Raw genomic sequence first — 27,553 nt, 5'->3', positions numbered from 1 at the left:
ACAGAGAGGACGAGAGACATCACGGCCTGGTGAGAACACACATGGATGCACATGACAGACAGGGATGAAACACAAGGAGGAAAACATGGAAACAACTAACACACAGCTAAGACAAGACACAGAGGGAGGGGGAGCAAGACACACAGAAGGAAAGCAAATGCAGACACAACTGGGGAAACCTTAAACTCAACAACATTAGAAGAACCAAATCTCAAACATAAAACATCTTAATAAAGCAAAGAGTAAGAGATCCCAAAGTGAACTATTGTTATAGTTTAAACCCTAAATATGTGACATCTCAGGGCTTTAAGAAGAGCAAAATAAAAAAACTTGAAAACATGAAGCGAAACACTCAAGATAGCTACACGCGGTAAACTTTTATGATGTGGGAATGGTGGACTGCATCTGATGCAATAGGAGGAGATGAATAACGGTCCCGGATAGGCTACTTTGAAACCTACCACCTCTCAGTACAAAGGCATTTTTTCCAAGCTGTGTTTTTGACAGAACAGAACATTTAACCGAATTTACTTGATTTAAATGTATTATTTATTTAGTCAATTAATTCTCAATAATTTAGCATTAAAATGCATGAAAAAATAGATATTGCCATAAAAAATTAATGGAGGATATTTGCAGTTTCTGCAAAATTGCGAGCGTTTCTACAAACAAGAACAATCCACGAGAGACTGAGGCAGTGAACTTTGAACCGCGACTTCCCGAGGGTATACTGTAGTATATAATAAATAATTGTAGGTGACACTATATAATTAGGCTAAGGGTATAATTTTCTTGTAATTAAATAGAATTCAACTTTATTTTAAAATCACAATGCAATTGTATTTACATACAAATATTGTGTAGGTGACTCGCTCTAAATTATGATAACAAATCCATTTATTTTACAAGAAACAAAGAAATAATTATACTGTAAATATATTAAAGTTCTGTATAATTAACCCCAAAAGTTGATTCTGTTCATCTGGACGTAGTGTGGGAGAAACGTTTCATCACTCATCCAAGTGACTTCTGCAGTCTCAGCTGACTGCAGGTTTCCCCGACCTCAGAAACGGTACATTTGCACAATAACTAAACCTTGCCCACTGAATGAACAATGGGCTGTGAGGTCAGTTCCTTGATCATTAATATGCAAATTGTCATGACCATTGATCAACAACCTGTGTAATTAAATTTAGGTATTGCACAACTTCTTGTATTTTACAAGAATGGGAACATAAATTATAATGTGAGTACTTTGAAGTAACTTGTTCAGTTTCATGGTAATTTTCCCATCTTGCATTGTAAATACGTTACTTTTTGTACTTGTTAACTTTATTCTAATCCAAGCACAGCACTGCAGCAAAAACCTTTAGGACAAGAGTTAATTTCCCTAAAATGTGAAAGTGCTCCCACGTTATGCAGAAAAGTTCTGACACTTTACAAAATTACTTTGCTGTTCGAGAAGAGAGATCAAAGGTCAAATGCAGAGCAACAGCAGCCAGAGATAATAATGTTTTAGTACTTGGCTCCAGTCTTGAGCACTTTGTCAAAAATGCCAAAGCAGTTTTCACTTCCAGTTATGTTTTTTTTTTGTTTTTTTTTTATCAAACCCTTCATAACCTCAGGGAGGCAATTAATCAAATCCTGAGGGTGGAAAGTGAATGACGCAAATGGGGGAAGGGTGGGAAAAGGAGTGGCACCCAAACCAGGTGATCGAGAGGGAGCGGACGGGAGCTAGAGGTACTGAAGGTGAGAAGGGAAACAAAGCAGGCAAGAGGAAAAGGAGAGGAGAGCTCATGAATAGGAGAATAAAGTTCCCCAGACAGGAGTTACATAAGCACCTCTGACCCAGAAACCTTCCACAACCGGACTGAACTTGCCCTAAGAGGGAGAGGACAAAAACAGCCTGAGGAGGGAGGAGAGAGGAGGCGTGGGAAGGAGGTGAAAGAGGAGGGATTTGTTTAACGGATGTGTACATCCTTTTACAGCAGCTGTATGCGTATTGTAAATGGTAAATGGACTTGTTCTTATATAGCGCTTTTCTACTCTGTCTGAGCACTCAAAGCGCTTTATACAACTAATTCATTCACCCAATCACACAAGCACTTTTTTCTGACCTAAGTGCTAAGTAATCTACCATTCACACACATTCACACTCCGATGGATGCATCGGAGAGCAACGTGGGGTTAGTATCTTGCCCAAGGATATTTGGCATGCAGACTGGAGCAGCCTGGGATCGAACCACCGACTTTCTGGTTAGTGGCTGACCTGCTCTGCCACCTGAGCTACAGCCACCACCTTGTGAATTAAATAGTTTGTGACTTGTGCATAGGTGCATGCTTTTAGATTAGCAACACTACTATGAAGCGTTTTGTTAGCGTGAGAGTTATATTGACTAACACACATGAATGAAAGGTTAGACGGGACGTGGGGGGAGCAGGCAAGGACAGACAGAGATTTGAATAATGGAGGCAGCAGGAAATGAGGTGAAAGACGAGGTAAGAGTGATTTAGAAGGAAGTCGGGGCTGGTGGTTGCTGACAGGTGTGCACAGTCAGACGCAGAGGAAAACAATAAAGAACAAACAAGGACGGGCGCAAAGAAGGACAAAGGCAAGGCGAATTTATTTACCTGAGCTTCAAACAGAGGCCTGCACTGGAATGCAGATGAGGAAAGTAAACAAAGCAGGGGCTGGTGAAACCTTTGGGAAGATTGATCACTTAATGAAACGTGATGAATCACTGCATTGTTACAGATAAACAAATATAAACCGATAATGTATGAGGATGCTTATAGAGGTTGTACAGGCAGAGCTGAGGTCGCTTGAATGGATAAGAATGCTTAGATCCAGCCTGCTTGCAGCACATGTATATTGTATCAGCTCAGTCAATTCAAGTATTTTGGGCAGAAACACCTCACTAGTTCTGGGTTTGGACCCCCTTTTATCTTCAGAGCTTCTCTAATTCTTCATCGGATGGATTCAACAAAGTGCTGGAACCATTGCTCAGAGATTTTGGTCCATGTTGAAATGATGGCATCATATAGTTGGTGCTCATTCAAGATGATAATCTCCCTCTCCCCCACATCCTAAAATCCTGTGTTGGACTGAGATCTAGTGACTGTGGAGGCCATTTGAGTTTGAGATGATCTGAGCTGGAAGCTGATTAGCTATTTAAATAGGTCTGCCTGGTGAAGAAGCTGGTGAGTGTTTATATCACACAGCTTTTTTTGTTCTTTGCTTACATTTTTGTCTGTCTTAGAGACTGTGGTGCCTCTGAAGAGTGCTGCATGAATAAATAAATATAGCTTGCTCAGTTAAGTTGGCAGCCTGCTGCAGCAGATTGTAAAAGGCCGTCGTAAAAGGAAACAGAACAAACATCAAATGGATTGAAGTCAAGTAAGGATACTCCAAATCCCAGGTAACAAAACGCGTAAACCAACAGATGAAAGATTTGGGTCATGCAGAATTAGCGGCCATCAATACAGAGCACAGAGTTGTAGACATTAGGGTTAACAATGTGGGTTTTGAACACCTATTAGAAATGGAACTTATATGTCAGACTGGGGAATCACGCTGTTAAAAATAGGACTATTTGAGATTGACTCGCTGGAAAACGACTATTAAAAAAAATGTGTTGGCTTTATGCTGTTATTGGGCCCGAGGACTCCGCTGCCCATTCCCTTTTTAAATGGCTCATGATCAGACACAAAGAGAGTGATTTATTTTTATATATATATATATATATATATATATATATATATTTATTAGGGGTGCAACGATACACAAAATTCACGGTTCGGTTTGATACTTTGGTGTCACGGTTCGATATTTTTTCGATACAAAAAAATGTTCATGCCTTTTTAATTTGTCATTTATTAAAATTATAAATATATATTTTAACTCAAAAGTACAGTTTTTAAATGTAATGTTGCTGAAACAACAAAATAAAATAAAAAAATCTATCTGATCGGGAAATCACTCATCTTTGGAAAAGAGAGTTTATTACAGAGAAATGGCTCTTTCCAAAATAAAAGCTATACTATACTTCTTCTGGGCTATATTCTCAGCAGCATATTAAACATATCAGGTCCCCATAAGGAGAATCATGTGCTAACGGCTGTCTAAATGACTCCGGTAAAGTTTGTAGCATGCGTGCTTGTTGTTTTTGTCTGCTTCCACTTGTCTTTGCACTAGGATGATGTCGGCGTAAATGTGCAGTCATATTCGTTGTGTTCCCACTAGTGCGAGCGTTAATCTCGTGAAAATGACATTAACGCCATACCGCAGCAAATCTCCGTTAACGAGTTACTGCGGATCGCCCCGTGTGTGGGGCTGGACGGCGTCAACACGTTAACAAGCTAACTGCGCTAACGCACTAGTTTCCACCAATTGAGCATTGCTTGACACATCCGACATACTGTTTTACTTTTGTCCATGACGTGCTTACCTTCAGGGTCATACCTCACATGAAAACCAAGATAGTTCCAAACGCCAGATCTGAATGAGGGTGGGAGAGGTTCAATTTCGAGCTTAGCTTCTGTCTTGCTAGCTTGCGCTGCGCTCAGTGGATCTGCGCTCGACAGTGCAGCCTAGGTGGAGTAGTCGAACGCAGATTCACTGAGCACTCAACACAGACAGCATCGTCAGAAGAAAAGTTGATAAAATAAATACAATTTTTTGTATTGTTCGATACATATGCGTACTGAACCGAAAGCACTGTATCGAACGGTTCAATACCGATACAAGTATTGTTGCACCCCTAAAATATATATATATATGTGTGTGTGTGTATATATATATATATATATATATATATATATATATATATATATATATATATATATATATATTACCTTGCATCTGCCTTTACTATCCCTGAATGCAGCATATAGTCAGCTGCGAACAAGTTTCACAGCATATTGTGCATCTTCATACCCTCTTCGGTTTGTATTACTGTTTTCAATAATGCATGCGTCATATCAGTTTTAAAACCTTGAGGGTGGTTTCACAGCTAATGCAGACCTCCATTTGGTGGGCTCTACAGTGCTTAACTTCAACTCTTATATTGTTCCCTTATCCCTTTTCTTCTTCTCTATCAACAGGTAAAACCATGGACCTGGACAGTGCTCCATAACCTCTCTTGCCCCTCACCTCCCTCCTGATCACCTTTTCTCCTCCTCCATTTGTCCTCCTTCCCCTTCCTTTTCTCTACTACCTGTTCACGATGACAACCACACTGGAGACGATGCTGGCACAGCCTGACCTGGAGCTGGGCCCTGATCGGATGGACGGCTGCGAGGCCGCTCGTGGGCATTACAAAGTGGTTCCCTCCGTTGTCTGCTCGATGTGTTGTCTCTTTGGCATCATTTACTGTTTCTTTGGTGAGTTGAACAGGTGATGTTAATGCAGCAGCAGCAGTTGTTCTTTGTTCTATTTAAGACCTGTTGTTGAGGTCATGTGTTTCTGGCTCTTTTTTTCAGGATATCGCTGCTTCAAGGCGGTTATGTTCCTTACGGGCCTGATGTTCGGCTCCGTCGTTATCTTTATGCTCTGCTACAAGGAGCGCGTGCTGGACACCCAGCTGAGCGTGGAGGCCTCAGTGGGCATTGGCCTGGGCATCGGGACGCTCTGCGGCCTGGTCACCATGCTGGTTCGGAGCGTGGGCCTCTTCATGGTGGGCCTGCTGCTTGGCCTGCTGGTGGCCGTGGCTACCCTGGTCGGCATGGAGGAGCTTTCTGACAGCCCGCCGCGCTCTGTCTGGGTGCCCCTGGGCGTGCTGCTTGGCCTGGGCATGCTGTTTGCTGTGCTCACCCTGCAGTGGCAGCGTCTGTTTACAACGCTGTCTACAGCGGTGTTCGGGGCAGCCGTCATCACGGTGGCTTTGGACTACTTCGTGGAGCTCTTTGCCCTTGTGCTGTACATGTATGAACGGATTAAAGCAGAGTCTGGAAAGCCTGTGTGCTGGATGACATGGGTGGTCCTCGGGGTATGGCCTGCCCTCACCCTGCTGGGTGTCGTGGTCCAGTGGAAGGTGACTGCTGAAGGATACTCCCATACCAAGGGTGAGGAAAGCTGGTTCCAGTGTATATTTGTGGTGCTTGGTGCTTGGCTCTGGTTTGCTGCTGACTGTAGCAGTTCACCATTTTTCTTCCTAGAAGACATACCTGCAGGAATGAGTCTAAAGGAGAGCAGGGGGTTCATTCCAGTATATTTATTTAAAAGATTTATATACTAATTATTTAGCACATATAGATTTTGAAAACAAAATATAAATCTACCTTTAAATTATGATATAATCTTATAGTTTATGGTGGCAATAAATAAAATAATGTATCTTTTGTTGTGGGTTTGCAATGTATATTATACATTTATATGTATGTGTATATATATATATATATATATATATATATATATATATATATATATATATATATATATATATATATATATATATATATAGATAGATATAGATAGATATAGATAGATATATAGAGATATAGATAGATATATAGAGATATAGAGATATAGATATAGATATATAGAGATATAGATATAGATATATAGAGATATAGATATAGATATAGATAGATATATTTTGTCCGTATAGTAGTACACATAAAGTCAGATCTTCTGGCCCAGTGTACAAATGTGCAGGGTGGGCCATTTATATGGATACACCGTAATAACATAGGAATGGTTGGTGATATTAAAGTCCTGTTTGTGGCACATTAGTATATGTGAGGGGGCAAACTCCTCAAGATACGTGGTGACCATGGTGGCCATTTAGAAGTCGGCCATCTTGGATACAACTTTTGTTTTTTCAATAAGAAGAGGACCATGTGACACATCAAACTTATTGGTAATGTCACAAGAAAAACAATGGTGTGCTTGGTTTCAACGTAACTTTATTCTTTCATGAGTTATTTACAAGTTTCTGACCACTTATAAAATGTGTTCAATGTGCTGCCCATTGTGTTGGATTGTCAATGCAACCCTCTCCTCCCACTCTTCACACACTGATAGCAACACCGCAGGAGAAATGCCAGCACAGGCATCCAGTATCCGTAGTGTCAGGTGCTGCACATCTCGTATCTTCACACCATAGACAATTGCCTTCAGATGACCCCAAAGATAAAAGTCTAAGGGGGTCAGATCGGGAGACCTTGGGGGCCATTCAACTGGCCCACGATGACCAATCCACTTTCCAGGAAACTGTTCATCTAGGAATGCTCTGACCTGGCACCCATAATGTGGTGGTGCACCATCTTGCTGGAAAAACTCAGGGAACGTGCCAGCTTCAGTGAATAAAGAGGGAAACACATCATCATGTAGCAATTTCAAATATCCAGTGGCCTTGAGGTTTCCATTGATGAAGAATGGACCCACTATCGTCGTACCCCATATACCACACCAAACCATCACTTTTGTTGTTCCAACAGTCTTGGAGGGATCCATCCAATGTGGGTTAGTGTCAGACCAATAGCGGTGGTTTTCTTTGTTAACTTCACCATTCACATAAAAGTTTGCCTCATCACTGAACAAAATCTTCTGCGTGAACTGAGGGTCCTGTTTCAATTTTTGTTTTGCCCATTCTGCAAATTCTGTGCACCAATCTGGGTCATCCTCGTTGAGAGGATGCTGGAGTTTGTAAGGGTGCCATTTGTGAGTAGCTAATATCGGCCGAAGGGATGTTCTAATAATGCCACTCTCCAGTGACATGCGGCGAGTGCTACGCTGTGGGCTCTTGCTGAATGAAGCTAGGACAGCCACTGATGTTTCTTCATTAGTGACAGTTTTCTTGTGTCCACATTTTGGCAAATCCAACACTGAACCAGTTTCACAAAACTTAGCAAGCAGTTTGCTAACTGTAGCATAGGAGATGGGTGGTCTCGTAGGGTGTCTTGCATTGAAATCTGCTGCAATGACCCAGTTACTGTGTTCACCAGATATCAACACAATTTTGATCCGCTCCTCATGTGTTAATATCTTCGACATGTCAATGGCTGTGAACAAAGAGAAACTTGTAAATAACTCATGAAAGAATAAAGTTACGTTGAAACCAAGCACACCAATGTTTTTCTTGTGACATTACCAATAAGTTTGATGTGTCACATGGTCCTCTTCCTATTGAAAAAACAAAAGTTGTATCCAAGATGGCCGACTTCTAAATGGCCACCATGGTCACCACCCATCTTGAGGAGTTTGCCCCCTCACATATACTAATGTGCCACAAACAGGACTTTAATATCACCAACCATTCCCATGTTATTACGGTGTATCCATATAAATGGCCCACCCTGCACATTAGATAAAGCTAACTCTAAAATGTGAGAATTATCTCACACCAAAACAAATGATTTAATGTTCATTTATTACACCTGCAGTCTAAACTAAATGTGTTTGAGACATGTAAAATATAGAATTTAATTAGCAACCAATTCAATTAACCAACAATAAGTTATTTCAAGGTCCATGACAACTATACCAGAGTTTGGGATTTCCCCACCTCTCAAATTTTACTTTAACCCTGGCCAAGTATTATTGACCAATCAAGTTTAAGCAGGCTTTGCTTGTTTGCTCGTCAAAACTCTCTTATTAAGAGGGGAAAAGGAAAACGCATGCTGAAATTTAAACATCAATGATCTGAGGATAGTTACACTTTTTCTTAGCTTTTTAAAATTGATAAACCAAGACAGGTGGATACAACAGGAAGTCTTAACCTGGATATCCGCTGGTTACACACAAAATATTAGACATCATTGCCCAGATACACCAAGAGACCAGGCAATAGTTGACATATTCTTAGAATTTTAGAGCAGCTCTGGAGCTTTTCTGCAGTGATTTGGTTCTAAATGCAGCATTTACAAATACAATAAAAGCCTGATTTTTGTTGCTCTTTAATGGAACTCCTGTATCAGCTTGTAATGTCCTGACTAGACTTCAGCAGTTTTCAGCAGAAGTATATGTTATATTCACTTCTGACAAAATGCATTCATTTAAAAAAAATTATTTGGTCATTTGAGGGTCGAATATTTTTAAGATGTCGTGCATCTAAGTGAGAATCTCTTCAAAACTCAAATCTGATCTGATCTGAGTTCCTCAAGAGCACCCATAAAGGTCCCTAAGTTTTTAATAAGATGAACCTAATTTTCACATAGAAAAGTATATAGAATATAGATAGATATCAACATTGCCTCTGTTTTTAGCTTTGAAAAACAAAAAAATCATCTTTCCTTATTAGCCTCCCTTTGTTCTCCTCAGTAATCATCAGCCGCCAGCAGCGGAGGATGCAGGTAATGCGCATTCGCCAGCGGGATGACCGCTACCGCAACAAGAAGAAGAAGAAGCAGCAACATGGCTCCTCTTCACACCATCAACACCAATCCAAACAACTGCACACGGAGCCCGCCTACCGCCGCAAACCCAACCCTATCCGCCGCTACGATACTGACGTCCTCTCTCCTGTGAGGACCAGTAATGATACTGTTGAATGAAAATTTTTGGCCTTGAAACAAATAGCACAGTTATTTAAAGGAAATAGTCTGTCACTGAATTCTAGAAAAAAATAGAAATCAGTGTGAAACCTTATATAACAATACCCAAGGTCATTATACAATAATAAGATATAGACTGTCCTAAATCATATATACTAAATGCTTATCAATATCCTAAAAATAAGACTGATCAAGTACCATTGTCAGATATCTACCATTTAATTAAGTTACTTTATAGCTAGCTGGTGAACTGTCCCCATGTGAGCTGTCACTGAAAAACGTAAACATCAGTTGTATATGTTTTGTTGGTCCTTTACATGATTTACTGATGGCTAAAATTTATTCTGTTTTAAAATATACACAAGTGTCATGTATCATGTTACCTAGTGAACCAATATAGCAAGCTAGCAAACTAGAATTTCACCTCAGGTCACCCTTTGCTGACAGATTCATAGTAAAAAGAAAGTACACACTCTTTGAATTCTGAGGCTTTACATATCATGATAATAATTGATTGTTTTTCAGCCAAGGACCCTGAAACCAGGCAGTCATTGTGTAGAATAAATAGGTAACAGTAGGTTATGTGACCACAGTCAAACATTGTTTTAACCAGATGATCAAATTTCCAACACGTTTCAATAGCTTAGAGGCAACCAATTGGGCAAGTAGTGATTTTGAAGTTATCCTGCCATTTGTTAAGACTGGCAATAAAAAGAAGGAACCAGACTAACTTCATAAACTCTTTGTTCTTTCTAGAGCTACATCCAGAGTTTTAGAGATCGCCAGGTACAGGCACAGCCCTTTCCAGGCCGGCTAGTCGGGGGCTCCCATGCCGTAGTGGAGATGGGCTATGACTGTGGATCCACAACGCCACTCACTGGAGCAGCAGGACCTTCGCTACGGGTCTAACCACTCCAGAACCTCCCAGATGCCTGAACATACCACTTACCCAGAGAGATGTACGTCTCTATAATCACACCTGTGCTAGAACAAACCATTACACACCTAAGAGGATGGAAAAAATATATAGGGCTGGATTTACCTGAAATGCAAACACATTTGACTGTTTCCCTAAATAAATTTTGGATTATAAACCTCTTGCTGGAGCCACCAGCGTGGTGCCGAGGTTAGCTGACCTCTTTTCATCGTCCAAACGCACAAATGCATGCATGTACTTAACATCACAAAAACCGCAGCTACAATTTTAAAGATTGATGTGGAAGCCCAAAACAACCTGCTGGACCCATCCCCAACCTGTCTGCCACCATCTCAACTCAAACCAGGGATTGGAGCTTCAGTGCAAACCCTCCTCAGGTTCTAACAAAAATAATGAAGATTCGTTGTTAATAGTTTCTACCACTGATGTTACAGAAGCAAGTGGAAGTTGAATTAAAGGTCCAGTCAACATTGTCTTTAAAGGGAGGTAATGACCCTTCACAGCAAACTGAGATCCTCTATTTGCTCTCTGTGCCATCCAGACTACATACATCCTCTTTGAAATGAGGAAAGATTTCATAACTGTCACATTTAAAGAGGGGAAAACCCTTTGCCACCCTTGGTGCTGGACGACACACTACTTCAAGCGGCCAACTGCTCTGAAGGCCAGGGAATCTGTTTAAACGGGTGCCTTGCCCCTCCTTGGACTGTAAAGTTCAGCATCAGGAGAGCGGTTACTGGCAGATATCCCACCAGTGGCTTCTTCTTGCATTAAAAGTGAAAAAAAAAAATTCAGTGAGGTGTGGTAGCCAGGGAGCTACAAAAAGCAGGGTTAAAAGACTTTTTAGAGGTGAGCTTGTTGTTTTCACAGACGTGTGGATAAATGAGGTTTTATTTACACTGGCACCTCAAAAGATCTGATTTTGCGGATTCTCAGTGCTGGAAAATTTAAATCTTGCTCATTTTGTGTCCTGAACTTATTCTCTAAGAGATCAGTTTTACGTGCAAAACGGATTTTCACTCTACCATTTACCTTTGTGTAGAACTTGGCAGAGGATGGTCAATGACAGAATAGCTGAATTTTTTTGTTATGCCATGAAAGTGAATATAAATTTAATTTAATTTGTTAGACAGCTCATTTACCATAATTGAAACAGGATCAAGAAAGCTAATGTTATCAGATAAAATAATTATTTATTTTTATTTAATAGCTGTATGATAATGGAGGTAACATAACTGAAGAGTGGCAGAAATTAGTGCCAATGTTACATTTTTAGTTTCTTAAATATGATTAATTTAAAAAGAATTAGTTTATTCCAGTTGTCGTAGCTGTAGTCATTATTTACTGATACAATAGTGTTAAGAAAGTGAAAGCTTGATTACAAATAACGACACTAATAAAAACATGGCGGGAATTGTCATTGATGTTAGCATGATAGGCTAACTAATGTCAACTTTTTAAGTAAAAACTAGTTAGCCTGCTTTACTATGGAAGCAAATTAGCCTAGCTTGCTAGTATTGACTTTTTGATTCAAATAACAGTTTATCTGCCCTGTAACCAACTTTTGAAAAGATAACAGATAAAGATTTAATAAGTAAATTTGAGGGTTTTTGTTTTGTTTTCTAGTGTTCCTTTAACATTTACATAATATTTCAGGGTTATTATATGTTTGTTTGTTTTTTTAATTTAACCTAATTTAACCTGAGCTGTGTAGGTAGGTTTGATTCATGTAAGAAACTGATTGAGAGATTGTTTCAGGTATTTGTTATTTTCCAGTATAATAAATTAAAAGGTTTTCTCAGTGATGGTTTAGGTATCTGTCAAACTAAATCTCAGAAATGTGCCTGTTTGCACCTTAGACAGACCCAGCTGAGGTGCTAGTGTAAACAAAGCTCACAGGTCTGAGTGACAAAATGGACTAATGGCCATAGAAACTTGTATTTAGAGCAACTCTTTCCATCATGTGCATTGACCTTCTTTATTTGGGACAACATAACATTTTTGTCACCAGTGAAAATGTGAATACTTTGTTATTGTTGCTGCCTTTTTAAAGGAAAAGCAGACACATGACTGCGGAGGGGGGGTGTTTCTATTTCTCACCTGACATGCATGATCTCACCCCTCCGTCCACCCAATCCTGTGTGGCACTGAACACCCTGCACCCTTTCATGTACATCGATGTGAAATTTGTACATAAAAAAACACAACAATTACTACCTTTTGTGGGTGGGAGTTGGATTTTTTTTCCTTTTTTTACCATTTGATTGTTATATTTAAACACTTTCTTTTCTTAAAAGTCACATTTAGTGGTTTCTTTCAAGTGGGATGTATTTATTTGTTTTATTTATTTTCTGTAAGGAGAGTGCAATCATCACTGTAGGCCAGTAACTCCATGCTTTTATTAAACTGAATTATGACTATGATCATTAAAGCATGTGTTCCAATGGGCCTGTGTACAATAAAATGTAAAATGAGTGGTCTTTTAAAGCAATGCCATGTAGGCACGAAACATAGTCTATTGTTGGCTCCCTCATTTCTTTCTTTCTGCCCTTTTCCTTAACATCTCATATATCGCTCTTCTGATCTTTAACTTTATCTCCAGACACCTTTTAATCTTCTCCTCCTCATCATCTGTACATTTTAGTGCAGATACGCATACACATACAATTTAGCTCATCCTTTATATTTAATTTTTTTTTTTTTTTTTAATGTGATGCTCACTTTGAGTGATAACTGCTGGTGACACAAAATAACCAGGTCCTGACTCACCAATAAGAAAAATAGATACAGTTGATCGACATATGACAGGGTGGCAAATACGTTAAAGAGTTACCTAGGCAACTGGAGCCTAAGATATGAGTGAATTGCTCACTGTGTGGATGCTCCTTTACAGACTGTTGAGCAGCCTGAACGGGCACACTCGGTACATCTGTGATCAGCGTCGTGAACTTTTCTTTGGTTTCAGAGCTGGTGGTTTGCTATGGGCAGAATTTTGTGCCATAGTTTGCTTTTAGCAGAAACATGTCTGATCTTTCCTTTTGTTAATGTTTATTTAAGAGAATTTCACCCAATTTCTGAGGGTCTTTTTCTTTTTGTAAGAGAAACTCGCCGATTGCCACGGAAAAATATGTATTTTGTGTATGGTTGCTGAAAGTTGCGGCAAGTTTCACTGCTACTTGGTAAGTATTTGGGTACAAGTGGGTGACTTCCACAGAAATTCTGGGCAGCTGCAGAAATCTGCTAGCTATCAAAGCAGTGCTAAGAATGTTTTTGGTGCATAGTAATTTTGTGACCAATTTCATCTTGTGCCAGTTGCTGTGAAATCAGTTGCTAAAGCCAGTCACCTGGTCAGTGACCAGTTGCTAGGAAAAATTCCAACTGGTATTCCAAGACCATTTGGTAATTTGTTGGGGCAAGTTCCTGGCAGTTAGTTAGTAGTATAAAATGGTAACAGACCAGCACTTCTGATTGCACTGAAGTCCTCCTGATTGCTTGGATTGCTAGCAGGTTGCCAAGGTTGCCAGACGTTTGTGTGGAAGAGTGTAACCTGTCTGCAAACACTTCAGGTTTCACTACAGAGTGAAAACTACAGAGCGAGTGTCTGCAGACAAGTCACAATGATCCATGCAAATGAGAGCTGACCGCAGCAATCTGCTAGTAATCAAAGCAATTACATAGAATTGTTGGTGTAGCATTTTCTTCATGACCAGTTTAGCCCAACTCCAGCCAGCAACTATCAGCAACCACTTGTCAACCAGTCAGGGAATACAACATTTTCCAGTGTGAATGCTCATGGAGATTTAGGCACACAAATTATTTGAAACATTTTATTTTAATTGGAAAAAAACACCAATTTAATCTTCATATAAGCTTTTATTCCAACAACCAAACAAATGTGTGTGCTCATACATACATAGGTGAGTCTGTGTGTGAGATTGTATGTCTCTGTATGTCTGACATTGAATCAGAAGTGGATGCTACATTTCTGTCATTTGACTCTCGAAGTACCTTTGCATGCTGATACTTTACATGAGGGTATCATGAAGTCCTCTCCGAGCTCTTGACACACACACGCACATATACGCTATCATTCACATTAACAATAAACAGCTATTACTTTTCCACACACAGCACATATGTCTGACCCTTAACTGACCCCTGACCCCCTAACTGCTGCTCAGATCAGATTTTGGGGTCATCACTGTCACTGTCATCGACTTCTTCACTGACAGAGTGACCCAAACTGTCCAATCCCATAAAATGTTCTTCTATCAATCAATTAAAAGTTAACACAAGTTCATGTTAGTGAAGTCAGTTAGTTGGCCTACTGAAAAAATCCCACCACTCAATGATCAAATAAGTTTAGAAGCACAGCTTTACAATTATACCACCAAGAAAAGACAGATTAGTGGTTTTTTTAATTATCCTTCTCTCCTGCCAGTTGTCATATTTTCTGCTGTTATATTGATGACTGGATTTACTCCGGCTCACTCTGTAGGAGAAAAACATTAGAAAGATTAAACCGACCGATTTTTATCAGATGGCTTCTCTGTGTGAATGCTTGTTAGCTATCTGAAAGCGAGCAAAGGCTCTGCCCTAAACACATAGAAACTACAACAGCACTGACAGAAAGATTAAAGTAGTTTTTATATTTATCCAGAAAAAAATAGAAATTTTATCTTGTAACAAAACTTTAAAGCTGCTGGTGTAGTGTGTTCCCAATGGTCGCTACGTGTGGATCACAAGGCATCACAGAGGCGAGTGAAGTTGTAATTTTACAGGCTGACAACTGAGGTCAGAGGTCAAACTACCATCTACCTCTAAAGGTGACTGAAATCAGGTAAAGGGCTGGGGGCATTTTGCCACTTATTTTGGCAACATTTTCAAAAATAAGAAAAAAGGGCTGCTTCTGAAAGAAATTTGCCACTGGGGGCCATCAAAAATCACTAAAAAAAAGTGGTTCAAGCTTAAATTTAAAGACTTCAGTTTCTGAGCCTTTAAATAAATGAGTGAATTGTGAGAAACACTGAAGTGACTAAAACTGAATCATCATTAATATAAAAATATTTTGAACAGGCTGAGATAATCTTGAAAATCGTCACACAGATGATAAATATGGGCCAATGGGGTGGGAGGATCGATCAGCTGTATCTGGTCATGCATACACAATTTTTGCCATTTGCTCATAATTTTTATTTTCAAATCCAGCTCCACAGACTAGCTTTACCTAATTCACGGATCAAAATAATCCTTTTTTATCTTGTTTGGGAACTTTTGCTGCCCATCAGTTCATACTCTGCTTGATATAGTCACAATAAAATAAAATAAAAACAGTGGCTATAGAGCAAAATTATTGTTAGCATATGCAATGAACTTGTAATCTTGTGGGCTTTGAATTGATTGCTTTAAAGATGGGGAGCAGGTCTGCGACCACTCACTGTCGGTTAGATCAACTCAGCCATAAAAGGGCAGTAAGACTGAGTCAGTCTGTAATTTGACCAGGTCAAGGTAATAATTACCTACAATCTGTTTTCGTCTGCAAACACAGAAGTTCACATTAACTATTTAGATTTAGAGTCCATTCACAATATCACAGATTTCAAACAGAAACACGGAAAATAATGTTAATAGTCGCTGTTGGACAGTGATTTAACTGCAAAATGACAAAGGCGCTCGCTCTGCAGCCTTGCTTTTATGTAGGAATATAACCCGTATACAACCAGTTGAGTTGAGTCCTCTTTTGTGTTCATCAGTGTGGACTGATTCAGACTGATATCAGCATGTTGCAGTCTTGTCTGAGAGTGCAGTCAGAGGCTGGCTGCAGGTTTTTGGAGACAGGTTGCCTGGTTGCTGTAACTACTTGCAATCAGTAGCTGAATGCAAAAAGCACTTTTCAACATAAGCACCAGACAACTACTTATTTTTCATAGTCTGGTGTCACTGAGCCATGAAAAAAGCTGCTTTAATTCTTCCTCTTCTTATAATTCACTTTGAAACGAAGACCTAAGAACTGGAACATTTGTTTGATGATGAATTTCTTTTCCTACATTTTCTAAAACAAAACGACCTGTCAGGACTCTTAAAAAAGAAAATTTCAAAAAATAAACAACACACACACACACACACACACACACACACACACACACACACACACACACACACACGAAACTTCACAAAGGAATAAAAACATGAATAGATAAAATTAATAGTATTTTACCCCATTGTCATCGTAATCACCGTCCGGATCTGCAATGGAATCGGAGTGTTTAACTTTGCATGCTCCCTAGCACCATCTAGTGGTAGCTGCAAACAGTACTTGTGAGCCAGTTGTAAGCAGGGTGAATACAGGATGGAACGTCATTTCTGCTCAACAGTGCAACAGTCCTTTCAATCACTGCTATAAACACCACAGCTTCCTTCATGTTCTTGTTATTTTCAGTTACATCAGTAGTTCCCAAACTTTGTTTTCAGAATCAGAATCAGAAATACTTTATTTATCCCCAAAGGCCAACTAACATACAACAGAGCACCATGACGTTGAAGATACGGACAGGCCATAAACAGGCAATAAGAGTGAGATAATAAATACACAGAATATACAGTATATACACAGTTTTAAAATTAAAGTCACTGAAAGGTGAGTAAAAAATAACTGTAAGCGAGTAAAGTGTCGGCAGTATAAAAAGAGTGTAGATTAGTTTATGTTTATGGGTGTGGGAAATGGTCTTATCGGCTGGAGTTAAAGAGCTAGCCCCTCTTTGTTTTAAAAGAACCCCCCCCCCCAAACAAATTCCATTGCAGTTTATTTCACACTTCAAACCTTTTGTATTACACTTTGCAATAAAATAAACTACTACCTCTTCACAGAGGAGCACTTTTGCAAATATGTGATGTCTTGATAAATTAAGCAGATACTTGGAGTTTATACAGCTACATTTTCGGCTGAAAATATCTTAAAAGTTTATTTCGTGACCAGGAAAAGTAATATTAAAACTAAATAGCTGCCGCCATTGTTTGAAACTGGGATTGGCTGGGCCGCGCTTTGAATTCTGGAATAGGTTGGGCCACGAAGGACGCATTTGGAGCAGCCTTCGTCGCATGGCTCGTCAGCTTCAAGCTGGTGGCCTCCGAATGATGAGGCCTATTTTACGAGTTCCCAAGCTACTTTTGCGAGATCTTGCAAAAGTTCATCTTCATTTTTTTCCCCTACCATGTCCGTTGCGGGGCTCCGTAAAAAACAAGCCATCTTCATGGTGTCTCCAAAAGTTGATTCTGTTTATCTGGACGTAGCGTTTTGTGGGAGAAATGTTTCGTCACTCATCCAAGTGACTTCTTCCGTCTCAGCTGACTGCAGGTTTCCCCAATCTTATAAACAGTACATTTGCATAATGACTGAAACCAGCCCACTGAAGGAACAATGGGCTGGGAGGTCAGTTCCTTAATCTTAATTATGCAAATTCTCCCAGCTGGACTTGTCAAAGCTGGAAAGGTACCTAAAGAAAGCTCCAGCTGATCCAGGAGAGAAGGACAACCGCTGCCCAAACGAAAACCTGTAGTGATCCCGTATGTGTCAGGAGTATTGGAGCAGTTGAGACGCATTTTTTCTAAACACCGGGTCTCTGTGGCTTTTAAACCCCAAAACACGCTGCACCAAAAATGGGTCCACCCCAAGGATCGGGTCCCCGACACAAACAGGGTAACATAGTGCACGCTGTTACGTGCCAGGAGGATTGCCAGGATTTATACATCGGGGAAACCAAACAACATGCACAGTGTAAATGCACAATGTTGCTTCCATGTGATGCTAATTAGATATGTATGTTAATGATTGGGGGATTCCCATGATGTATTGACTATTCTTCTTCAGTCACCTTTCTCACTCACTATGTGTTCTTACCTTCATCTGAATCCACATTTCCCTGTGACTTCCCTGTATTAATCCTGTGAAGACAAAAAAATAAATAAATAATTTTTATAATAAATAAAAAAATAATTTAATAAATAATATAATAATGTGATGGTAAAATGGTAAATGGCCTGTATTTGTATAGCACTTTACTAGTCCCTAAGGACCCCAAAGCGCTTTACACATCCAGTCATCCACCCATTCACACACACATTCACACACTGGTGATGGCAGCTACATTGTAGCCACAGCTCTATCTATCCATAGATATAAAATCTTTAACCAGAATGATTGGATTTCATCCAGGTAAATGATTAAAAGCAACAACTTTAATGGTAGGTACTCCAGCCATGATTACAGCACTTGAATTTAACAACAATTATAAGATGAAGCCATGTAGCAGATAATAAAATCTGTCAACTTAGAAATTGAAAACATCACCTTGCTTTCATTTTTTCCAGCAGCTTTGCATAATGTTCAATATCAGCCTCCAGGTCCGTGCTGTTGTTGAGTCTTTCCTCATATCCTTTTAGGTTTTTCATCAGTTTCGTCATTTTCTCTTTCATTCCCCTGAACTCTGACTCTATATTCTGCATCTGTTTTATCATGCCAGGTTCAAAGGTTAATGTTTTTATTTATATAAAAAGCAGTTCAATTCAGGCTCTTGGGTAGCAGAATTTATCTTTACCACAGCAGTTAATAATGATAACATATCTCCAACCTTTGACTGGTGTTTTTCAAGACTGATCCTCTTAACACGCTCCCTGATCTTTCCCAGTGTTTCCATCAGGTCTGAATTGTTATTATCGGTCTCAGTCTGGTTCTGATGCTGCAGCTCATTGATCTTCTACAGAAGAAGAGGAGACAGGTGAAGATAAACAGAGGCATACAGTTAGGATTTATCTATATGAGCTTTTGTCTGTACACATCACATTAATTGAATAACCTCTGTTAACATTGTTAACAGCTGGTAACAAGTAAATGCATCAGAACCATTACTGAAACCATACTTAGAACAAATTTTAATCACTGTGTCAGGCTCTTTAAAATGATACTTCTAAGTGCGCTAAATTACAAAAATACATATATTTGCATTCTTAATATCCAGCCTTAGAGTAGAATAAACCCTTTCATGGTTCTCTTTGTCAGCTCTTGATGAAGGCTAGAACAAATCTACCTACAATTCATAGATGTGATGGATTTAATACACTTAATAATAGCTTAATAATAATAGCTTAATAATTCTGTTCTGTCCTAGTAAGCCATGGGAGTGAACCAGCACAGTGCTGTAACTGAGAACTTCAGTCTTTTATCTGTGAAGAGATTGTATAAAAACACACATCATCCTGAATATAGCATAAAAAATAAGAAGAAAAGGAGCAGTGAACCTTTTCATAGATCTCCTTCAAGAACTGAATCTCCTGCTCCAGCAGTCCAGTGCGTTTCTTCTGAAACTCACAGTCCAGCTCAGCCTTAACCTTCTCCTGCAAAATTAAAAGCATTTATTTTAATGAAATATCATTACATCATGCATATTTTAAACGACTCTCCATTTTGCTACTCCAATTCCTGTAAAACTGGGGTGTCATGTGCCTATGACCCAGGGACCAAATTACAGGCCAAACAAATGCAGTCCATAGGATGGCTTTGAAAAATGTGACATTAAATTACAAACAAAGAGGGTATGCGTTTTGAGCGTTGTCCTGTTTTTTGGCTGTTTACAGCCTTTTTGCTGACAAAGACATCACCCATAGTTTGCCATACAACACCAAAGTAATTAAAGGATTAAACAGAACCAAAGATGAGCTTTATATTATTTATCAATTATTTTCTTTTTCAGTTTTAGTATTCCATCAAACAACAGAAAACTATAGATGAACCAATTAATATTTAAACAAATGTTTGAGTGGCTCCATCCCTGCTAATAACAATAAAAAGATAAAATTATTGGAGATTACAAATTACCTTTATAATCGTATCTAACTGTTCTTCTGCACTTATTCTTCTTTTTTTCTCAGCTTCCAACCTGGATGCCAGTAAGATACACAGATGGGTTTTAGACAGAAAACCTTTGATGAGCAACTGGTTTCATTCAAGCCAGTGTACTAGTGGTGCTGGTCTGGATAAATGGGAAGGGTTGCATAAGGAAGGGCACTGGCACAAAATATTTGTGAAATCAAACAGCAAGAATGTGATTTTTGTATTGAACTGCTGATCTGGCCTCGAGTTGACAACAAACACCTCCAGTGTGCCAACAGAGTGCCAGTGGAAACTATTCTGCTCTTGGCCAAAGACAAAAGAAGAGGAGAGGTGGAAGGCATGTTAGGAGAGAGAGATATATCACGAGACAGAACTCAGGAAATAATTTGCGGTTTTAGTTATTTAAGTCAAAAACAGTTCTACATTTACTATTTTACATGCGAGTGTTTAAGTAAGAATAGGCCAGTACTAGTTAATCTCCAGCAAGATGTTGACTGTCTATGGATCCAAAACAGGTTTTGAATTTATCAGTGAAAAAATAACAATATACATAATAATAATCACATTATCAATATAAAGATTCACAAATGTAATGTTTTAACATTCTACTGATGAAACCGGCACATATTAAAAAAAAATGCACACTTAGCCCCTTTTTGCCCCTTCCCACCTCAATGTTAAGGTTTTGTGCTCGCTGATTATGTCCTCCTTGTCTTCTTCACGCACCATGCTCAACAGCTCGTTCATCTTCTCCTCAACTATGTCATGGATGGACTCATTGTGCTCCTGATAATTCACCTGATTATTGACCTTCTCGATGTAGCGGGCAAAGAGGCTATTCAGTAACTGCAGCTCTTTCTTCTCCATCGCCATGTTTGCAGAAGAGCACTCAGTGACTTTGTGGGAAGCAAAGCCTGGGCAGTAAGAGGATGCAGTGCTGAAGAAATGCTGGAGCTCACAGAAAGCCTGGTGAGAGCTGCAACTGAAGCAGAACCTGCTTGTCCATTTATTTGTAGGTACCTCCCCCTTCACTTTTTACCCCCTCCTCCCTGAGAAATGTCCTTCCTGATCCTCCCACTGACTCTCTCTTTCTTCCTCCTTTAGCTTATCATTTTAAATTCTTCATCTTTTTACATCACCTTTCAATTCTCTCTTCCTCTTCTAGTATTTTCTTCAACTTCCCTTTTCACCCTATTTCTACCCCTTCCTTTTTCTCCCTCTGTTACACTCCCCCATTCTCCAGTTATTGTGCTCTTTTTCTTAACTACCTAAGAGCGTTCATTTTCTTGCAACTACAATTTTTTTGGATTATAGTTGGATACTGGAGGAAAACAAGACAAATTGTGGATCAAATAAGGCAAAACAACAATAAGCGTGTTCACAAGAAGTGCACAGAGACACTAATCACACAGGTACACCATTAGTTGTAACTAACAACAAGCATTGTAGCTTCTCGTGGTATGTGCTTCAAAATATAAGTCCATCAATGCAAACATTTATTGTCAATTGATAAAAACACAAAAATTATATTTTTGGTGATTTTGGGTAGTTGGTTCCACATTGAAAATAAATAAAAGTGAACGGCATGTACAAAATTTATGCTAAAGGGAGGGAAGGAAGGGTATGCAAGAGTCAGTAAGCAGTGACTTGGGAGTGGGACCAAGTTGGCAAATCACCTAGGATTAAGGATCTGGAAGCAAAGCTGAACAATAGCTTAGAGTAGACCTTCCTACTGAGGTTTCACTATCTCACTACCAGTGATGGATGACTTGACCTCTCGTTTCCACATTCTGCTTCGTCTACAGGAGACATACCAGAGGGATTGACGAGCTCTTTGAAATATTCCTTATAGCTGTATCCTCAGTTGAAGTCATCCCCACGCTTCCAGGTTAACAACAGTCTTGTTCCATGGCCTCACTGAACTCCTCCCACACCTTGGGCCTATCTCAGCTACCATAGGGCAAGAGGCGAGATAAACCCCGGACAGGTCATCAGTCTGTCACAGGGCTACCACAGAGTGACAGACAACAATTCACAATCACACATACCACCCAAAGTTTGGACCCACAAAAGACATGATGAGAATATCCAAACTCCACTATGTGCGATATCCATCTTTTCTGGCTATAATCCACCACCTCAGGGATAATGATGCTTTCCCAAGTCAGGGCAGGAATGTAATCTGTCCAGTGTGCCCCTGGTCTGGCAGTTTGACTTGCTCAAACCAGCTCAATTGGATCCTTGCAATGTGGAGGAATAGACTATGAATATACTAACTTTTTCTCTTGATGAAATCATCATTGAGAAAAAACTGCATTTTGTATTTACTTGAGTTATCTTTGTCTATTTTTTAATGATCTGAAACATGTACATGTGACAAATATGTAAAAAACAAATGTGGGTTTGAATGTAGATCAACCAATAAATAGGCAGCCTGACTTTTAGGCCTGTTGTGCCTGTACAGCATCCTCCCACACATCCTGAACCAAATCACTTCTAGTTGGTGACCAGCTGACAGCTCAGCTTCTCTCTTTACCTGAGTTACCTTAGTCTTGTCCACGGTCTAATTTATTTGAGTTCAGGGCCATGCAGAGATGTTTGAAGGGGCGGGTGCTCAAAGTTAAAAAGGGGCACACAGAACCAGGCAGAATAACAACTCCCCACATTCATCAAGAATTTAATATGGAATCACATCATACTATCACGTCCACAGGACAGATGGTATCTAATTAAACAAGTGTTATGAGATAATAAAATGCGAAGATCGGTGACAGCACTCGCATGACCCTCTTGGGGACACTCCCATAGGGCTTAAAATCTGGGACTCTGCACCAGTTGCTCTTAGAACTGAAGAATCTTCTCGGATAAGAGGTGAAACGTCTTCAAGAAACCTAAAGAAGTCCTGAAGCTTTTCTTTCCAAGCTCCTTAGATTGTTGTACAGGAAGGACTCCACATGCATACACAATTTTTTTTATATTGCCTCATCAAAAAGGGCACTAGGGACACCCATCAGGAAAGGGGCAGGTGCTCAAGGCCCCTCTACCCCACCCCACCCCTGCACTTGCTTGTTTGAGTTCCTAACATGAATGAGTCTGCATCACACCCAGTGACAGTGAGGACCTGTGTGGTGGGGCGTGGCCTGCAGTGCTGTGCAGGGAGGGCGGACGCACCTGCACGGCATCCTTAATCACGTCCGCCAAGTTAAAAACATGAGGACTCAGGGGTTGCGGGGTTGTGGTGTGAGGTGTTGTAAATAAAATGGCTCAAAACGCTGATCCCTGGACCCGCCGTGCCTTATTCACACCACACTGGTGCCGAAACCCAGGAGGCGGCATGGCGGGTCCTTACCGGAGCCAGGGAAGGGAGGAGCTGGCCCAGATGGTGGCCGAAATAGCGGCCACCCAGCGGGAGCAGGCGGCGGAGGTGCGTCGCCAACAGGAAGAGCTGTGGAAGGAGAGCGAACACCACCTGGGGAAGATGGCGGAGCTGGCAGCACTGCTCCAGGCCAGGGCGACCTCGACGCCGCCACCCCCACTGGGGTATACTGACGGTGGTAAAGCGCTAGAGGAGCTGTGTGGGGCCCCTCGGCAGCCGGAGGTGGTGGACGAGTCACGCAGGGGTCCGAGCCTGCCGGAGGAGGAGGAACAGCCGGGTGAAGGGCTGCTCCTGCCGGGAGCGGTGGAGGAGCCGCTCCAATCGGAGGCGGCGCCCGAGGAGCCGCTCCAGCCGGGAGGGGCAGAGGCGGAGGCGGCGCCCGAGGAGCTGCTCCAGCCGGGTGAGGCAGCGGCGGAGGCGGCGCCCGAGGAGCCGCTCCAGCCGGGAGGGGCAGCGGCGGAGGCGGCGCCCGAGGAGCCGCTCCAGCCGGGAGGGGCAGCGGCGGAGGCGGCGCCCGAGGAGCCGCGGGATAAGTCAGAGGTGCCCGTGCAAGGGTGGTCCGCGCCACCAAAGCCCGAGGTCGGCGGGCGGAGCAGAGCGGCCTCGCCTCCACCAGAGGCCGGCGTGTGGTGTGGTCCGGCGTGCTGGACGCCTGCCCAGCCGCCCATGAGCCCTGGCTCAAGGTCACGCCGGCTGCGCCGCTGCTTGCCACATGGGTGGCCTCCGGTGCATCTCCGGGGCTGCCATTGGATACGTGGGCGACCCCCGGACCCACCTCATCACCGACGCTGCTGGATAAGTGGGTGGCCACCAGAACAGACACCTCCCTCTCGCTAGGCCAGGGCCCGGGGGTGCCGACGGTCCGGGCTGATCCCCCTCAGTCGGGCGATGGGGGTATGTGGTGGGGCGTGGCCTGCAGTGCCGTGCAGGGAGGGCGGACGCACCTGCACGGCATCCTTAATCACGTCCGCCAAGTTAAAAACACGAGGACTCAGGGGTTGCGGGGTTGTGGTGTGAGGTGATGTAAATAAAATGGCTCAAAACGCTGATCCCTGGACCCGCCGTGCCTTATTCACACCACACTAACATAGATGAGTCTGCATCACACCCAGTGACAGTGAGGACCTGTTGTCCCAAAGACACAGGGAAGTAATTAACTCATCCTTCAGGTAAAACACCCGAACATACCGACAAGGCAACAGTAGTTGAGCAATTTGAAAATCAACCTGTAAATAGGCAGCCTGGCTTTCACTTTTGGGTCACACCCAGTGACAGTCAAGACCTGTTGTCCATCCCAAAGACACGGGGAAGTAATTAACTCATCCTTCGGGGAAAAACCCAAACATACCGACAAGGAAAGACAGACTTGAGGAATTTATGAGCGCGAACCAAGAAAAACTAGTAACTGCACATAGCAGAGTTTCTGTTAGCAACACTCCTTATCTTTGTAAAAGATAAAATATAAGTTGGATATAAGGCTGGAAAAAGAAAATGAGGAGGGGTGCTAACTAAAGTGACTTTCACTGAATTAAAGTACAAGATATCATGTTTACTTCCACTTTGTTTTCATATTGTTCATTCTGTGAACAAAGAGAAACTTGTAAATAACTCATGAAAGAATAAAGTTACGTTGAAACCAAGCACACCATTGTTTTTCTTGTGACATTACCAATAAGTATGATGTGTCACATGGCCCTCTTCCTATTGAAAAAACAAAAGTTGTATCCAAGATGGCCGACTTCTAAATGACCACCATGGTCACCACCCATCTTGAGGAGTTTGCCCCCTCACATATACTAATGTGCCACAAACAGGACTTTTATATCACCAACCATTCCCAATTTATTACGGTGTATCCATATAAATGGTCCACCCTGTAGATCAACCTGTAATAGGCAGTCTGGCTTTCACTTTTAGGCCTGTCATGACTGTCCAGCATTCTCCAACACGTCTGAACAAAATCACTACCAGGTGGTGATCAGTTGACAGTGACTCAAAGTAGGTTGCATCCAACTGTCATTCACCCATCAGTGCAAATGAAAATCAGAGCTGGTTCCTTGATCTAAAGTGTTCAGGGTGTGGTGTTTGGGGACGCTGACCCACACAGGTGCTCTCTATCATGTGATCATGCCTTCCCTATTTCAGTAGGATGTCGAGACCTGATGAGAGGGGTGGTGTAGAGGTGAAATGGACTGCTGGAAAGCTGCACAAGCAGTCTGTTTTATGAAACACTTGTTAATAGAGGTTCTGTCATGGTCCTGAGTCTGCCAACTCAGTGTTTTGTGTTTCTTTGTGCTTTTGTTATTCTGAGTATGTATTCTGTTATTATTTGCCATTTGTTAGGGTTCTGTTCTGTGCCTGCCCTGGTCCCACTTCTGTGTTCTGTCTGTCTATGGTGTCACACTGTCTGCGTGTGAATCTGTCTAAGTTCAGTGTCTCGTCTAGTTCTCTGTGTCGGTGAGTTTCCTGTCTTATTCTGAAGGTCCCCTCTCATGTGAGTGTGTTCAGTTTACGTTTCCCCTGTCCCGTCGGCTCTGATTTCTCCCAGGTGTGTTGCCCTCCTGACTCTCATCTCCTAATTACCTGGTGTGTATTTATACTGCGTGTCTGTCTGTGCTCCTGGTCGCGTCGTCTGTGTTTCTCGTTGAATCTTCTGTGTACTCAGCATTATTCCGTGTTTCACCGTGTCTCTCTGCTCCTCGCCCCGTGTCCTTCTTTTGTGTTAGTTTTCCCAGTTTAGGTTTATGTTGCGGTTCTGCCCGCTTCTTGGTTATTACTCACTGTAAATAAATCTCACTTGCACCTCCACCACTGGCTGCTATTTGGATCCTCCTTCTCACCTCCACATGACTGCCGCCCCAGCTGTGACAGGTTCAGTCATTTGTAAAGGTTCAGTCATTTAGTCTGGGTCGTTATGCCACAAAGTTATCTTGCAGGGTTATTTTACATGACTGGAAAAAGAAAAACAGACATGAGGAGTGGTAGTTTTCATTTTCAAACAAGCCTAACACAGATTTCAAGTCAAAATTATCGTGTTTACTTCCTTGAAAGTGTTAAATATCAACACTTCACCGAGTTCTTTTGATTCCTCAAAGGCATCTGATGGAAGACAACACATTGCTCAGTAGATCATTTAACACTTTTATTCTCTCACAAAACACTTCTAGAAAGGAGATGCGTCCTGCGTGACACGCTGCCGCGGATCTTGAAACGGCGATGCGCCCCTAACAGTTTTATTAACAGCTGTCCCATTCTAGTCTAAACAACAGCATTTCAGTAAATTTCCCCTAAAAGATGGTTCCCTGTTGTCTACTTGTACACTCAAGTGTGGGTGAAGGTCTCCATCATTCTACTACTAAAGGACATGTAGTCTAATGCCTTTATTATCAGGGCCACGTCAACTCAATACTATATAACATTTTGGTTAATATAGCACAGTGTTAAGGCACTTCAGAAACTTCATTTTAACAAAATCATCAGATGACCGGTATTTAAGACCAACGCTAACTTCCACTTTCTGCCAGATAATCTGCTACCCCGTGGTTGTAGCAGACTACGTAAGCTCTCTTACCCAGTTAATTTGCTGAGAGAAAGAGCATTCGGTCGAAGCTTATTTCACTTTTGGTTTTATTGCCTCCTGCTGGTATGATGAGTTTCGACTCACTTGAGTGAGTGAGAGAAGTTTCTGTGCTAGTAAGTGTTTTTATTGCAGACCCTCGTGCCACTTCCTAGTGTAGCAGGTTGGAAAAGGCTACATGTTTTATTTTTGTAAGGAAACCAAATACCCCTCATTTTTTTGTGTATTATTGTGAATTATTTTGACATTGTTATCCATTGCCAGACCAAAGTTATATCTCAT

At 41.3% G+C, this 27,553-nt stretch overlaps 2 protein-coding genes across 4 annotated transcripts in view; one reads left to right on the top strand and one right to left on the bottom strand.

The window, feature by feature from the left end:
* The window catches only part of tmem198ab (transmembrane protein 198ab), a 38,566-nt gene extending 25,510 nt beyond the window's left edge, over window positions 1-13,056 (top strand). For all 3 annotated transcript variants that reach the window (XM_006792874.3, XM_035908644.2, XM_006792875.3), the window contains 4 exons: window positions 5,104-5,382; window positions 5,482-6,063; window positions 9,263-9,465; window positions 10,252-13,056. In XM_006792874.3, coding sequence (XP_006792937.1) covers window positions 5,226-5,382; window positions 5,482-6,063; window positions 9,263-9,465; window positions 10,252-10,404 — 1,095 coding nt within the window. In that variant the 5' untranslated portion in view covers window positions 5,104-5,225 and the 3' untranslated portion in view covers window positions 10,405-13,056. The remainder of the gene's footprint in view (window positions 1-5,103; window positions 5,383-5,481; window positions 6,064-9,262; window positions 9,466-10,251) is intronic.
* Window positions 13,057-16,634: 3,578 nt separating this feature from the next.
* LOC118454321 (uncharacterized) lies at window positions 16,635-21,282 on the bottom strand. Its single transcript, XM_087835888.1, has 7 exons — window positions 20,989-21,282; window positions 20,304-20,364; window positions 19,727-19,822; window positions 19,060-19,185; window positions 18,780-18,934; window positions 18,330-18,373; window positions 16,635-16,678 (listed from the first exon to the last, which is right to left on the bottom strand). The coding sequence occupies exons 1-7, from the start codon at window positions 21,189-21,191 to the stop codon at window positions 16,635-16,637; spliced, it is 729 nt and encodes a 242-aa protein (XP_087692014.1). The 5' UTR covers window positions 21,192-21,282.
* Between the last annotated feature and the right edge of the window lie 6,271 nt (window positions 21,283-27,553).

This window comes from Neolamprologus brichardi, chromosome 23 (genome assembly GCF_056152115.1).
Source record: "Neolamprologus brichardi isolate AB-2024 chromosome 23, ASM5615211v1, whole genome shotgun sequence".
In the NCBI taxonomy this organism is placed as follows: domain Eukaryota; kingdom Metazoa; phylum Chordata; class Actinopteri; order Cichliformes; family Cichlidae; genus Neolamprologus; species Neolamprologus brichardi.
Note: the sequence above shows the minus strand (reverse complement) of the source record. Positions and strands in the feature narration are given on the sequence as shown.

Excerpts from the sequence above, each read along its gene's own strand:
- LOC118454321 (XM_087835888.1), bottom strand. The coding sequence starts at position 21,191 with ATGGCGATGGAGAAGAAAGAGCTGCAGTTACTGAATAGCCTCTTTGCC. Across the intron at positions 19,823-20,303 it reads AGTTAGATACGATTATAAAG|GAGAAGGTTAAGGCTGAGCT; the intron begins GTAATTTGTAAT and ends TTAATTTTGCAG. Across the intron at positions 18,374-18,779 it reads CTGGAAAAAATGAAAGCAAG|GATTAATACAGGGAAGTCAC; the intron begins GTGATGTTTTCA and ends TTGTCTTCACAG.